General features: G+C 39.9%; 1 protein-coding gene across 1 annotated transcript in view; it reads right to left on the reverse strand.

Moving 5' to 3' along the window:
* dennd4a (DENN/MADD domain containing 4A) overlaps positions 1-13,635 on the reverse strand; it is a 46,076-nt gene that overhangs the window by 24,328 nt on the left and 8,113 nt on the right. The window contains exons 2-13 of the mRNA XM_060923871.1: positions 10,068-10,412; positions 9,199-9,445; positions 8,817-8,886; positions 8,160-8,329; positions 7,139-7,377; positions 5,357-5,423; positions 5,160-5,218; positions 3,773-3,917; positions 3,461-3,636; positions 2,937-3,037; positions 2,219-2,440; positions 892-1,037 (exon numbers count right to left, since the gene is read on the reverse strand). Coding sequence (XP_060779854.1) covers positions 892-1,037; positions 2,219-2,440; positions 2,937-3,037; positions 3,461-3,636; positions 3,773-3,917; positions 5,160-5,218; positions 5,357-5,423; positions 7,139-7,377; positions 8,160-8,329; positions 8,817-8,886; positions 9,199-9,445; positions 10,068-10,378 — 1,953 coding nt within the window. The 5' untranslated portion in view covers positions 10,379-10,412. The remainder of the gene's footprint in view (positions 1-891; positions 1,038-2,218; positions 2,441-2,936; positions 3,038-3,460; positions 3,637-3,772; positions 3,918-5,159; positions 5,219-5,356; positions 5,424-7,138; positions 7,378-8,159; positions 8,330-8,816; positions 8,887-9,198; positions 9,446-10,067; positions 10,413-13,635) is intronic.

Here is a 13,635-nt window from a genome sequence, read left to right on the forward strand (position 1 = left end):
GAGAAAAACAACTCATGCGTCACTGTGAATAAGAAATAAGCTGGATAGCACTTCTCACGCCTATCAAAGCAGATTTTAATAAACCTTTAAAGTGCTGTGTTTTCCCTAAGAAAAACTTTGGTAATGCACAACACGTCGTTTCATGTCTATATGTAGCTGGGCTCAGGAGAAATGGGTGGAGATGATGGAGTATATGAGGTGCAACCTGGCAGATTCTGAGTGGCTTGGCAGTAATGCAGAAGCGCATCTGTTATGTATTGCACTCTAATGATACTCTAATAATGCATGTCATCAGCACAAAGTCATACACAAATAACACACAATTACACACACTAAAAATTAGTTTGTATTGATAAACAAATTTAGTAAATGATATTTCCGAAAATGTGATATTCTTCTTCTTCTTCTTCTTCTATTATTATTATTATTATTATTATTATTACCAATCTTTAAAGAAAAATGTGTGCTGCTCAAAGTCCCATTTAAGTAAACCAAAGAAGGATTCCATTTAAAACCCCACATTTTTACTCTTTATGAAAAACTACAAAATCTAGCTTCTTACCTTTCCTCCCTTTTCTGTGCCAAAGAGCTTTCCACGCAAGCAATAAATGCAGGGGTAAGACAAAAAAAAAAACGGGGAGAAAGAAAAGCAGGCACAGAGGAGTGGGCAGAGTGATTAGAGAAAGAAGAAAAAGATTGTACGAACTTCCTCGTTTGATGCTGAGTAAAAATTGCCTAGATTTTAGCCAGCTCCACTTTTGCCTCAAAAGTGGAGCTGGCTAAAATCTAGGCAATTTTTACTCAGCATCAAACGAGGAAGTTCGTACAATCTTTACCCTTTTTAAAAAACTAATGCAAAGAGTAAATCCAGATAAAAAAAAAAAAAACTACCTTGTCTACACAGTCATCAAAAAACGCCAAGCTTGCATCCTTATCGCTGACAAAAGAGCACTCCTCAATAAAGCGAATGAACATCTGGGTCTTGGTCATGAGGGAGTAAAACTTCTGATGGGAGCGATCACGGCTCTTCAGGAACCCTGCAGAGAACAGGAACCATGTATTACATAGCAGTATATTGTTGACCGCTGCATCATGTTTGATTTTTACCTCCGCCAAGGAGGTTATGTTTTAGGTAGCGTTGGTTTGTTTGTTTGTCGGTTTGTCTGTTAGCAACATTACGGAAAAAGTTATGAACGGATTGCTCTGAAATTTTTTCCAGAGGTGTGACTGGGCACAAGTAACAATCCATTAAATTTTGGCGGTGATCCGGATCACCTTCTGGATCCCAGAATTTTTTAAAGGATTCTTGGCGGAGGTCTGCGCTCTCCGATTGCTTTTCTAGTTATAGTAATATAATTGAAGACCTCTAAAATATATATAAACTATCATGTCCTCATCTCAAATATTAGCATTACTATGCAAGTGTACATACAAAAGCCTCTCCCATGCTTGGGGTTCTTCCTGATGGTGTGTGTGTGTGTGTGTGTATATGCAGATATACGTCCAAATAAGTGATGCAGGTCATGTGACATGTTTCATATTTACATATTTACAGGAGCAGTCATTTTGGCACTCATATTTCACTCTGTCGGAGTTCATAAATGGGGAGAATCCATGGCCTAATGGTTAGCGAAGTAGCTTTGGGACCAAAAGGTTGCTGGTTCAATTTCCTGGACCAACAGGAATGGATAAAGTGCCCTTGAGCAAGGCACCTAACTGCTCCCCAGGCTGCTCTGGGTAAGAGCCTCTGCTAAATGCATGTAATGTAATAAATGGTCTGGAGCCCAAGATGGTCATGACAAAACCTGATGTTGTCTTATGCAATATTTAATTTTTAACATTGTTTTTACATAAATTTTTATAGCTAAATTGTAAAACAGAGATAAGTTCCCTTTTTGTACCATAGGAGTGTAAATGTTATGCACTCAGCTTGATCACACACATAACCAACAGTCTTGTTTCACGCTTGACTTGTTCCAGATTTCAACATTCAGCCCAGCTGCAAAGCTCACGAGTTCGCTCAATGAACTCCAGCAGGGTTTTCCAGCAATAAACAAAACTCAGGAATTAAGATTTCATTGTTTTTGAACATTAAAATTTCCTCAGGGTTGACACTTTTTTTGCTGTGGGTTTTCCTTTCAAACCACAGAATATATGTTATCAGATTCAATCTCTGTGTTTGATGAAATCTCATGAAATATTTGGATGAGAAGCCTACCTTGCAGGTCAAAGAGAGAGCTGGCATCGGTCGCTTTTTCTGAGGGAGCCTGAGTAATGGGAAGCAAGTAGGAGCGGTAACCCTTTAAGATGGCGGCCATGAAGCGCAGGAAGGCTTCTTGGATCTCTAGCTCTAATGACTGGAGACTCTTCTTGCCACTGCCAGGGTCCCGCTCACTCATGGCTGCATCTATCTGGCCTTCCTCGCGACTCAGCAAATAATCTACAGAAAATGTACATAAGAAAGGTCAAATAGGCTCCACTGCTATCTGACCTGGAAAAATATTTTACTGTTCTGAGATAATGAAGTAACATTTGCTCTGACGAAAATGATATTGTAGCTCTGAACATTTACGTTTTAAAAACAAAAACCATGATTTACTCCTTAGACCATTCATATCAGGACTTCAATGAGTACACGCCATTCCCTGTACAACTAAACAGTCAAATAAAGTTACAAACATGCGGAGATGTTTTGTTTTTACTGTTACCTTATTTTCTTTTGTCAACCATTAATAAAAATCTTGATGTGAGATAAAATGATTCAGAGACACATGAAAAAGGACATGGCATAACTTGCGAAAACCACTTAGACAGGTCTTTCTAGTGCAGTGAATTACACTAAATGTGTTCCTGAATGGAGACTTGGAGAAGAAGAAAAATAAAGGAAAAAAAAAACCCTCTCCACTCTGCTGACAACATACTGATTGCAGACTTACCCTGCACCAGCTGCTGATGGAGATTGCTGAGGGTGTTGATCAGACGTTTGCAGGCTTTCCTTGGCAGGATCTTCCATGTCAGGGCTCGGCGATCTTCTTTGCTGAAACCACAAACACACAAGTTTATCGGTAAACAGTGCAGAAAAGAGGAGATAGAGCCAAGCCCACAGATGGCAGAGTTGAGAACTATATCTGACAACTACATGACCTCCATAAACTCTTCAGCATTTTCCACCTGGCCAACAAACAGGAGCATGTGGACACCAGATGTGTGACTGTGTGTCTTATCTTTTACAGAGTGCTGTTCATTCAGGATGAATATAATGACCAGCAGGATGAAGATAGCTTCTGGCATTATCATTATTAAGAATCTTCTCAAGAAATCCTTGTCATAAATGAAAGCTAGCAAATGTACTATTATGAGGGGGAAAGAGTTGAAGAGGTCAGCTGAGCTTCACAGGTCACTCTTTAAGAGAGGCTCCCTGAGGGGGTCAAAACTATGCACATGTCAAAAGGTCACTCACTGCGAGATGGTGTTGGTGTCCAAGTCCACGCAGCTGATGTCAGCCGGTGGCTCATACAGGTCAAAATAGCGCGAGTCCACACCAACTATGAAGGGGCATGGAGCACTCAGCACATCAGCCAGTGCCAGTGGGCACAGGGGAATGTATGGGCATGGCCAGTGGAAGGGAAAGATCATCTGCAGGCAACACAATTAAGTGTACTATTATGAGCTTATCAGAGAGCAATCAGTAGCAATTGCATATGTGGAGGTAAACTCCCAACAGGTTTTTATCATGAGTTAAAATACAAGAAGCCTTGCAGGCAGCACTCACGGACACCAGAGCCTCGGTAACACTGGTTAGCACAGCTGGCCGCAGTGAATGCACCAGAATCTTGTGTTCGGTCACAGCCAGAACCAGAAGAGTCACTGCGTTTTTAGGACCCAGGTTTAGCAGCAGTGTGGACAGACTTCCACCACTGAGGAAAAACACAAAAGGGGAAGCACACATTCACATACATACAGATGCTGTGTCAGGAAATATGCTTGGGCTTTTCAGTTACACATGACCTTGCCTTTAACTTGGATGAGTCAATGTTTTATACACATATCAGCATCTGCCTGTCAGATTTATTTAAATAATATAGATATTTAGGTACTGCCTAAAAGCAGAGCTCCTGACGAGTGTATGAGGAAAATATTTGCAAGGGAACAAAAATCAACCTGAATAGAATAATAGGAGCGCAGCCACTCGACCCCTGCCTGTTTTTCGACTCTGCCTTTGTCTACGTTTTGGCTCTATTTGCTAGCGTGTTTTCAATAAAACTGTTCCTGCACTTACATCCGTCTATCGCCCTTACATGACACAAACTGTCAACTGTCCAACAAGCTAGTGGACTAATAAAACTCTTTTAACTGGTTTTATATGCAACTGTCGTGAATATTTTCCATAAAATGTGCTCGTAAATAATCCCACATTATTTTGAGAAAGCAAATTAAAAATAAGTGCTGGATAAAAACCCATCCATCTTATGTCACTAAAGATACAAATTTCATTGACCAGTGCTCAAGTATTTATGAGATGTTGCCTTGCACTTATGACTGGGTTCACTGTGTGGTGGTACACGTACGTACGGACATCATACGGTCAAGCCATCAAAACTCAGGTCGATGCATTTCTCTTAAGTATGGGCCTCTGCTATTACCTCTGAATTTTAAGATATTTAGTATCTCAGTGCATTCGTAATTAACAGGAGCTACACTGTGCATTTGTATCACGTAAACCATGGAAAGTGAAAATTAAGCAAAGAAAAAATATGACGGCGCAATATCATAGTCTTAGTAAAGTCTCAAACTTGTTTTATTTACCCATGGTTCAGGTCCTTCGTCACTGATACTTAGCTTGATTTTCCATTCATGGTGACCCAAGAGGAACATAAATCCAACCCAGTTCAGAATCTTAATTCTTCCTATTTATTATACAGTATATAGTGTGTAGAGAGTACATGCCTGATAGGATGCCGTCTGAGATTTAACCACAGAAAAATGTGACTTTGATCAAACCTACTGGAACGACTTATATGCAATATTTGTTCATGTTGCTTAATTTTGTGTATTTGTTCAAAATGTTTAAGAACCATGCAAACAAGTAGAATTCTATTAGAGATCAATTAGTAAAATCCATTCTGATGGCCCTAGTAGACAGTGGGTGTGTGACCTACCTCAGAGGCAGAGGAGAGGAGACAGGCTGGCTCAACATGAGGCTATCGTGTGGCGATAACTGTGGAACAAACAAACACACATCCCTATTTAAACATTTGATATGTCAGATTAACTACCACTCCCGTAAAAATATAGATATATACAAACATGGAATACAAGGCAGGAAGCATCTTGTAAAAGTCCAATTCAGTCTCACCTGGACCAGAATGCGTGGTCTTTGAGAAGATGGGAAAGGAACTTTGTGCATAAAATGAGAGATATGCCTGTAATAAAAATGGAGAGAAATATAATGACTAAATATAGCTGCAAGCAGCTGCTATAGGGTCAAGCACTACATACATTTATCCTCCTTCAGTACATGGTCCTCTACAGCTTTCAATTTTTTTGTTGTTGATACAACAAAGCACTGCAGACATATGACCTCACATTTTCTGGTTATTTCACCAGCCACGTCTGCCACGTTACACTGCAGATTTCAAAAGCAATACAAGACTTTAAAGCCGTAGTCTCCGAGCAATCACATGACAAAGACATTATCATTTTAGGTCAAGGTGTTGGAGAGTTAGGAGCGCTTTTAAAACGATTTTACAGACTAAAATCTTTGTATATAAAAGTTTTAGTGTAAACTGTACAATTTTACCATGGCTGGACTTCTTTTTACTCTTGTTTTTTTTTAGTGCAGTTAAAGCAATATTTAGTGTGTGCATATAAGATTCATATTTTTTATGCCAACAAGGCTTTCAATACACTTTATATTAGCAAAAATATGCTAATGAAAAAAAATCACAAGTTCATAATAATAATAATAATAATAATAATAATAATAATGCACAGTTTCTTCTAGAGACCAAATGAAAATAGCCAACAGGGTTCAGAGCTCAATGTGGTTTTTTAACATTCTCACAGGAAAGGCCATCCTTTGCATACATGGTAGACTTCAACATTATTTTTCTTTGACCTGCCGTGGGTCTACAAGCATGTACAATATACCATTGGATTCGTTTTGAGGAGTAGATGTCATTTTTTTTTACATGATATTGTGAATTCATATATGAAGTTTTAAAATACGTCCTCACTTTTATAATTTTTTATTTTTTAATTTATTTATTTTTACACCTTCACTATCGAATTTGTTTGTATGCCGTGGACAAACAGTTTTGAATATCAAAAATCCAACGGAGAACTTTTATACAGCTTGGTCTTAAGATGATCTGAGCCAAGAGTGGTGAGGATAGGACAAAAATTGAAGGCTGTGAAAAGTTTTAAATGGTTTCCAAAAAATTCCAAATTCATAAAATACATAGGTGGCCATGATTTTTTTTTTTTTACATCACCTGACTATAGAAGCTAGGGAAAACAAGAATCATGATGTGAAAACCAAATATGTACTTCAAAAGTAATGTGGCAAAAATGTTTTCCTTCTTATAGCTACAATATTATAGCTTATTATAGAAATGCTTTTGAGTATCACAAAAACCTTCTGATAACTGTTGAGATTAGTCTGATCATCAGAGCCAAATTTGGTTGAGATTGAACAAAGCTGTGGGCTGTGAAAAGGAAAAAAAAAACTCAAAATGGAGGAAAAGCCAATATGTCAGAAAATGATGTCATGGGGCCAATCATACACAAAGGGTTGATGTAGGAAAATAATTTTGTTCCTATGTCAAATGGTTCAAAAGTTGTACATAAAAAATGTACCTTAAAATCCAACCTAATGGTAATGCCAGACACACTGATGGGCAGAGTCCAAAATCAGTGTGCCAAATTTCACAACTTTTTACCATACGGTTCTCAGGGCTGCCACTGACTTCCAGCATATAATAATAATAATAATAATAATAATAATAATAGGGTTCCACCACCTTTGGTGCTGGACCCCTAATTATGTTAATCACGTCAATATTCACAAACAAGATCCAAAACTGTAACAATAAAAAAGAAATAGCCCAAATACAGAGATATTCAGTAAGGCACTCACTTCTCAATGGGCAATGTGTGAGGCCCAGAAATTGAGTAGCGGTACAGGAAGGTGAGGAAAGTGCGGAAAGCGTCAAAAAAGGGCCAGCGAGAAAGAAGGCAGATGCTCTTGTTGGTGTGGACCGTGATGGAGTCCTCAGCATTAAGGCCAATGGCTTGCAGGCCCAGCTGTGTGCGCTGTCTGTCAGTCAGACGCTCTTCTGGGTACACCTCGTAAAACTGGATCGCTGCACCATAAACCTAGAAATGCAAGACATGCCAATCAACTAAGTGTACCAAACTGTGATTATCATAAAATAAACACAGTACAGCTGTCTCCACTGGGCCGCATACCTCAAATTAAAATTAATCAAGTGCAGGACATGAGGATTTTTATCTATCTCTGAGACTGACTCCAAATATATAATTCAAGGCGTAAAAATTCAAATCTTAGAAACGTAATTTTGCTTTTCTGCTTTGTTTTCCTATTCACAGAAACTACCGATATCTTGGGGTAGTTTCGCTTCTTTGAAGTCACTACCTAAATGAATAAATTACGGAACGGAGTAACGAGAATAGGCTGGGGATTAGTTTCCTTGTCAGGGGAAAAAGATGAGTGCACTGAAGTATTCACTGCTCCAGATTCACTCTCTGCCAGCCCAAACAGAGACTGGTGCATACAGTATTACTAAAATCCTCAACCGCTATCCTTGATATTTATTCACAACATCTGTAGCATATACTGTATATGATGGACAATAATCTTGAAAGTTTCACTATACTGAGAAAAAAAACAATAAACCTACAGTATTTATTTGAATCTCATAATTGAAGGAAATCTAAAGCAGCTCTTAAATTACATCGATGAGACATGACCTAGAAAAAGAGGACATATAAATTCTACACACACATACATATATATATATATATCTCAGTGTGTTAATGATCAAATCTCCTTGCACAGTTTTTTTCATCTTTGTCAGATATTTTTATAATATTATTAGCCTACGTATAAATGTAGCTTTATATATTTGGGCATTCACCTTCTCTCCAGAAGCTCCAGTGAGAACAAATGTTGAGAATACAGGGAGAGAGTATTTTGTTCGAGAGGGCCAGCACTCTATGGATGCTCCCATTGGCAGACAGAAGAGGGGCACTGACTCGGGCAAAGGGAACGATTCATAGTCCTCTTCTGGGTACCGTGACAGCAGGCCTAAAACAGACAACAAATATCACTCTCAGCACTTTGACCAAAAAGTCTGCTACGCCCAGCACAAATGATCAATATCACACGGGCTACAAGTGCTTAATATTGTCTTCCATTTGGAAGGCTGATTAGAACCATTGGGTTGGAACTAGAAACTGATTCTCATCCTACTGTGGTGCACTGTCCAACATTAACACAACACAATCCCCAGGAGCAGAACATGTTCTAGCAAAAGACCAAACCAAAACAAAAAAACCAACCCAAAACAGCTGTATGATGATTTCATATCCCCCCTCACTCTGTGAGAGTATTACTTATATCATGTACACCATCCTATTTCTCTCCATCTGTCTGAAGACATAAAATCATACTGCTGCACTATGCTCTTTCTGACTGATCCCTACGAATCAAACAAAAGAAAATGTATTTCCTATCTGGTGCTAAATTGTTGCTAAACATAATAGGTGATTTGAGTACGTTTTACGCAACAAACCTGCTTTGAATGCAAGAGTGTTCGTTTTAGCCAAAGACTTTTTGTAGCACAGGTACACAGAGGACCCCCACTGAAAAAGGAAACAGAAAGACAAAATGCCCCACGTTACTGTGAAGAAAGGATTATGATGTAGTGTACCAGACAGCCAGATTTCTGTACTGGAAAAACATAGTATAAAGAAACCTTTTTATAGCTACTTAAACCTACATTAGCCACATTCACCAAGCTGCTGAGAGTTACTCTCGTAGCAGCAGTGCTGCTGTTTCAGCTCATTATGTGTGCCTTTAATGAATTATTCTACACCACAACACTGCCAAGACCACTTTACATAATTGTATGTGTAATCACATGCTCAGTGACTGAGTAAGGTGAGGCCACTAACCATACTGCTGTTTAGATTTTTATCCACTTTGCAAAAGGCATATGGTGGTGTTTCTCCTTTGCCGGGAACGATAACACAAACGTCTGTAACGGCTAACGTGGCATGAGAATGGCACTCGGGTGCACGGCGGTACGTGATGTAAATTCTCTGTGAAGAAGAGCTGCTGATGTTGGCAGGGCGACCGGAAGGTGTGGTTTGGATGATGTGACATCCTGGTTTTAGCTTCTCCCTCCACTCATACAGGACACTGGAAAATAATGAGAAAATAATCATTTTGAAGCATAGATGCCCAAATGATGTATATTCCTTTGTGGTATTTTGATATAGCATTTACAGTATGAAAGCTGTGTGGAAACTTGTGTGAAATTGTCAAGCGAATCCCTTCCAATACCCATAAAAGTACTTGAGTGAATCATATGATTTAAACAAACAAACGTTTTTCCAACACAAACCATAAAATGTGGCCACTAGACTTTTTACTTTGTTCATGTTTTTGTAACGTGTCTGAATGAATGCATCAAAAAGCAATGTACCTAGCATGTTTTTGCTGGAACTGCAAATACTGCATCAGGCAACTTCTGCCTTAAAATGCTGAACAGCTAAATCATATAATACTCACTCAGTGGGAAAAAGGACCACTCTTTAACTGTGCAAATGACTAAGCCCTTATTTCCAAAATATTGAGATTGTCAGAGATTTCTGGACAGCCCTAATAGTTATTTACTTTAGCAGTAATTGCCGAAGGAAACACTGCTGTACTAAGACGCTGTTATTATCCATTTCCCTGACTCCTATAATATGCCTGTTACGATCGACTCCTGTAATTTGGAGCTCATTGTAATGGCTAAGGGTAAACAAAAGTGACTCACCCAAGGTCAGTGAGAGGCGGTTTGTCTCGTCCTCGCCTGTAGCACAAGAAGATCTGTGGGCCCATGATGCTGCCTCCATTTAGTTCAGCGGGATGGCCCGAGGGAGTACACTCGATGCAGCTATAGCCCCGCGGCACGTCCTCGCCCTGAGAGCGAAACACCACCGCCACATCTGTGATTGGAGCCTCGGCTTGGGTTGAGCTCCTCTGGCAGCTTTCATGGCATGTCTTGTCCTCTTCGAAGGGTTCTGAGGAGTCAGTGAGTCCTGCCACCACAAAGTAGTCCGCTACACGTGGGCTTTTGTCCTCCATCTTCTAGCTTCCCCATAGAGAGAGAACCGTAGAGCTGGGAAGAGTTATGGAGGGAAAGAGAGGGAGAAAGTGAGAGATAGGGTAACCACACACATGAGAAAGTAGGGCATGCAGGGTCTATGTTACAGGATGTTGCTCACTTTAGAAAGTTATGTGAAACTTAACTAGCATGAGGTGCATATGCCAGATGGAGAAATAAAACATTATAACAGCAGGCAGTACCTCAACACTGCAGACTTTCGAAACAACGGTAATGTTTTACACAAAACTCTGACCAAGAATGACTTCGTTGCAAGTGCTCTGTCGGTAGTAAGCATAATTTAGAATACAAAATGCCTTCTCGCAGATCCCTTACATTTTACTGGAAGACATTTTAAAAAGTTGACCTGTGGGTTTCACAGAAAGACAAAAAAAAATATTTGGCGGTTTTGCATATTAAACAAGAGTCATCAGGAGATGACGTATCCCCCCGGCCCCTACATGAAACCCTACTCCAAATTTTCCTAAGTTGAACTGGTTGCCATGGAAATACGGAAAAAATAAAAATCACAGAAATACCAAAATGTCAAAAGGCACAACTGCTCTAGTCACTTAACTGTGAAGTTTCGTGAAAAAAATTCTTAGTAGTTTTTGAGTTATGCTCCGGAAATTAAAATGTTGACAGACGGACAGAGCGACAGCATTATATGCTGGGGCGATAAAAATTCACGTTTAGCATAAAGTTACAGAACTCGTGCAGCAACTTTCTCTAACCTAGATCCATGATTGTATTCCTCAAGCTTGGACAAGGATTCAAAAATCTAACACATTCTGTTACAAAAACTCATGCACGCACAAACTAAAAACAGTTTCAAATGCTTCAATCTTTGCAACAAATATGCCAAAGGCCATATGGTTGCAATTATCAATCATTCCTGCGGTGCATAACAGCATATTTCTGACTGTATATGCTGTACGTAATGTGTTTCAAAGCGTTCTTTCAAGTAGAAATTAAATAAATGTGTTATGTGAATAAACAGCATTCGTGAAGCAGAATTACATTGCTGGGACAGAGAAACTCTCTCCAAAACAACCAACATTTCTATTAAGGATGCCACAAGCATCTCAGCACTTCCTGAAAATTGGCTAAGGCAGAGGAATTTACAGCACACATGTACAAGTGCCTGCACACTCTCGGGAACGGCCCTGTGTGGCCAGATGAGTGTGACTGATTCTCTCTATCACTGTTTCATGGTGCCATAAATAGCAATGAAAGTGTGCCCAGGCACTATGTGTGGTTTGACACATGCAGATGACAAAAAAGAAAAACCCTACTGACACTTATATTCATACACTGTGTAGTCTCTGCCTGTTGCAACTCTAATATATGTCAAATAATCATCGATCATGAACGGGTGTAACCTGTACATTCCACAAAGACACATCATTATACACAAGATCCCTTAACTTTATTTTAATCGTGTAACACTAATATCGCTGCACACATTACTGTCCAGATCTAATTTCCAGAGTCTGTTAAGTATCTCTTACAAACACCCTTACAAATAAAGATTTGTTTGTTTTGCACAGTCACAAACCAGGAATAACAGGGTTTTAAGCTGTCTCATGATATCCAATGCATCTTAATATTTTTGGTAACAGGCCATAATCAGGCAATCATCTCATCTCATTATCTCTAGCCGCTTTATCCTGTTCTACAGGGTTGCAGGCAAGCTGGAGCCTATCCCAGCTGACTACGGGCGAAAGGCGGGGTACACCCTGGACAAGTCACCAGGTCATCACAGGGCTGACACATAGACACAGACAACCATTCACACTCACATTCACACCTACGGTCAATTTAGAGTCACCAGTTAACCTAACCTGCATGTCTTTGGCCTGTGGGGGAAACCGGAGCACCCGGAGGAAACCCACGCGGACAACATGCAAACTCCGCACAGAAAGGCCCTCGCCGGCCACGGGGCTCGAACCCAGACCTTCTTGCTGTGAGGCGACAGTGCTAACCACTACACCACCATGCCGCCTCAGGCAATCATACCGGCTCGATTTACAGGCTGCTGAGCATCATCACCAGCACTGACACAGCAGATGAGTACTTTGTCTGGCTCTCTGTACGGTGTCAGTTGGTCAAGAGCTTTGAAGGTAATGGCTTTGTGGTTTGCATTATGGGCCAGTAGTGTCACGGGACAGAGCTTAAGAGCTTGGGGGGGGAACCCCACCTGACCTAACTTGACTACCTCCTCCATGAAGAATAAACAGATTTTCTTCCTCATCTTTGTTTTGTTAAAGCGGCTCACTAGAGAGGGTGCAGAAGCATCTCTTATCTTATATATTGAAGACGGGCACAAAAATAACTAATTTAAATGCTCAGAATTAGACGCAGAGATTAAACATGGATGATATAACCCTAATCCAGCTCATGGCTAAAGACACGTCTAACAACACGTTCTCCATCTATCTCATTTAGGAAATCATGGTGCATATTCCAGTTCATTTTGTCTCTGTTCAATTTTGAATCTTTAAACCAAATTGCTTTGAGTTGGAGTTGCAAACAGCAAAGCAACAGCAGTCCTGACGTTTTCTCTGAGCAAACTGACACGAAGCCACCCACTCACAGTACTCTCTCTTCTCAGATCCACCTACATCCCCGCACATCTCAGACCACAGAGCGCGGCAAACTCCACTGCAAATACGGAGGTGAAAATGTAGCAGATACGTCACAAGTTAAGTAAGAGATTTTGGATTATATATAGAGACATAATCTCATGGAGCAACACTTAGTCCACCGGGACTAGCAGTGTCAGCAGAGAAATCATAATCCTCACCATGGCAACAATGGTGGAAAAATAAGTAAAAAAAGAAAAAAAAACCAGATAAGTAATTTTTTGAAAAGCAGCAAATATTTGTTGTTTTGTGTTGTGCCAGGAGCAGGAAAATTATATTCAAGATTTAAAAATTAGTATAGACATTATACACTCACTGGCCACTTTATTAGGTACACCCATAGACCTGCTGTTTTATGCAGTTCTCTAATCAGCCGATCCCTTGACAGCAGCACAGTGTATAAAATCATGCAGATACAAATCAAGATCTTCAGTTAATGTTCACTTCAAACATCAGAATGGGAAAACTTGAGATCTCTGTGACTTTCACTGTGGCATGGGTGTTGGTGCCAGATGGACTGGTTTGAGTATTTCAGAAACTGCTGATCTCCTGGGGGTTTCACACACAACAGTGTCTAGAGTTTACACAGAATG

Source organism: Neoarius graeffei, chromosome 6, assembly GCF_027579695.1.
Source record: "Neoarius graeffei isolate fNeoGra1 chromosome 6, fNeoGra1.pri, whole genome shotgun sequence".
Taxonomy (NCBI): Eukaryota; Metazoa; Chordata; class Actinopteri; order Siluriformes; family Ariidae; genus Neoarius; species Neoarius graeffei.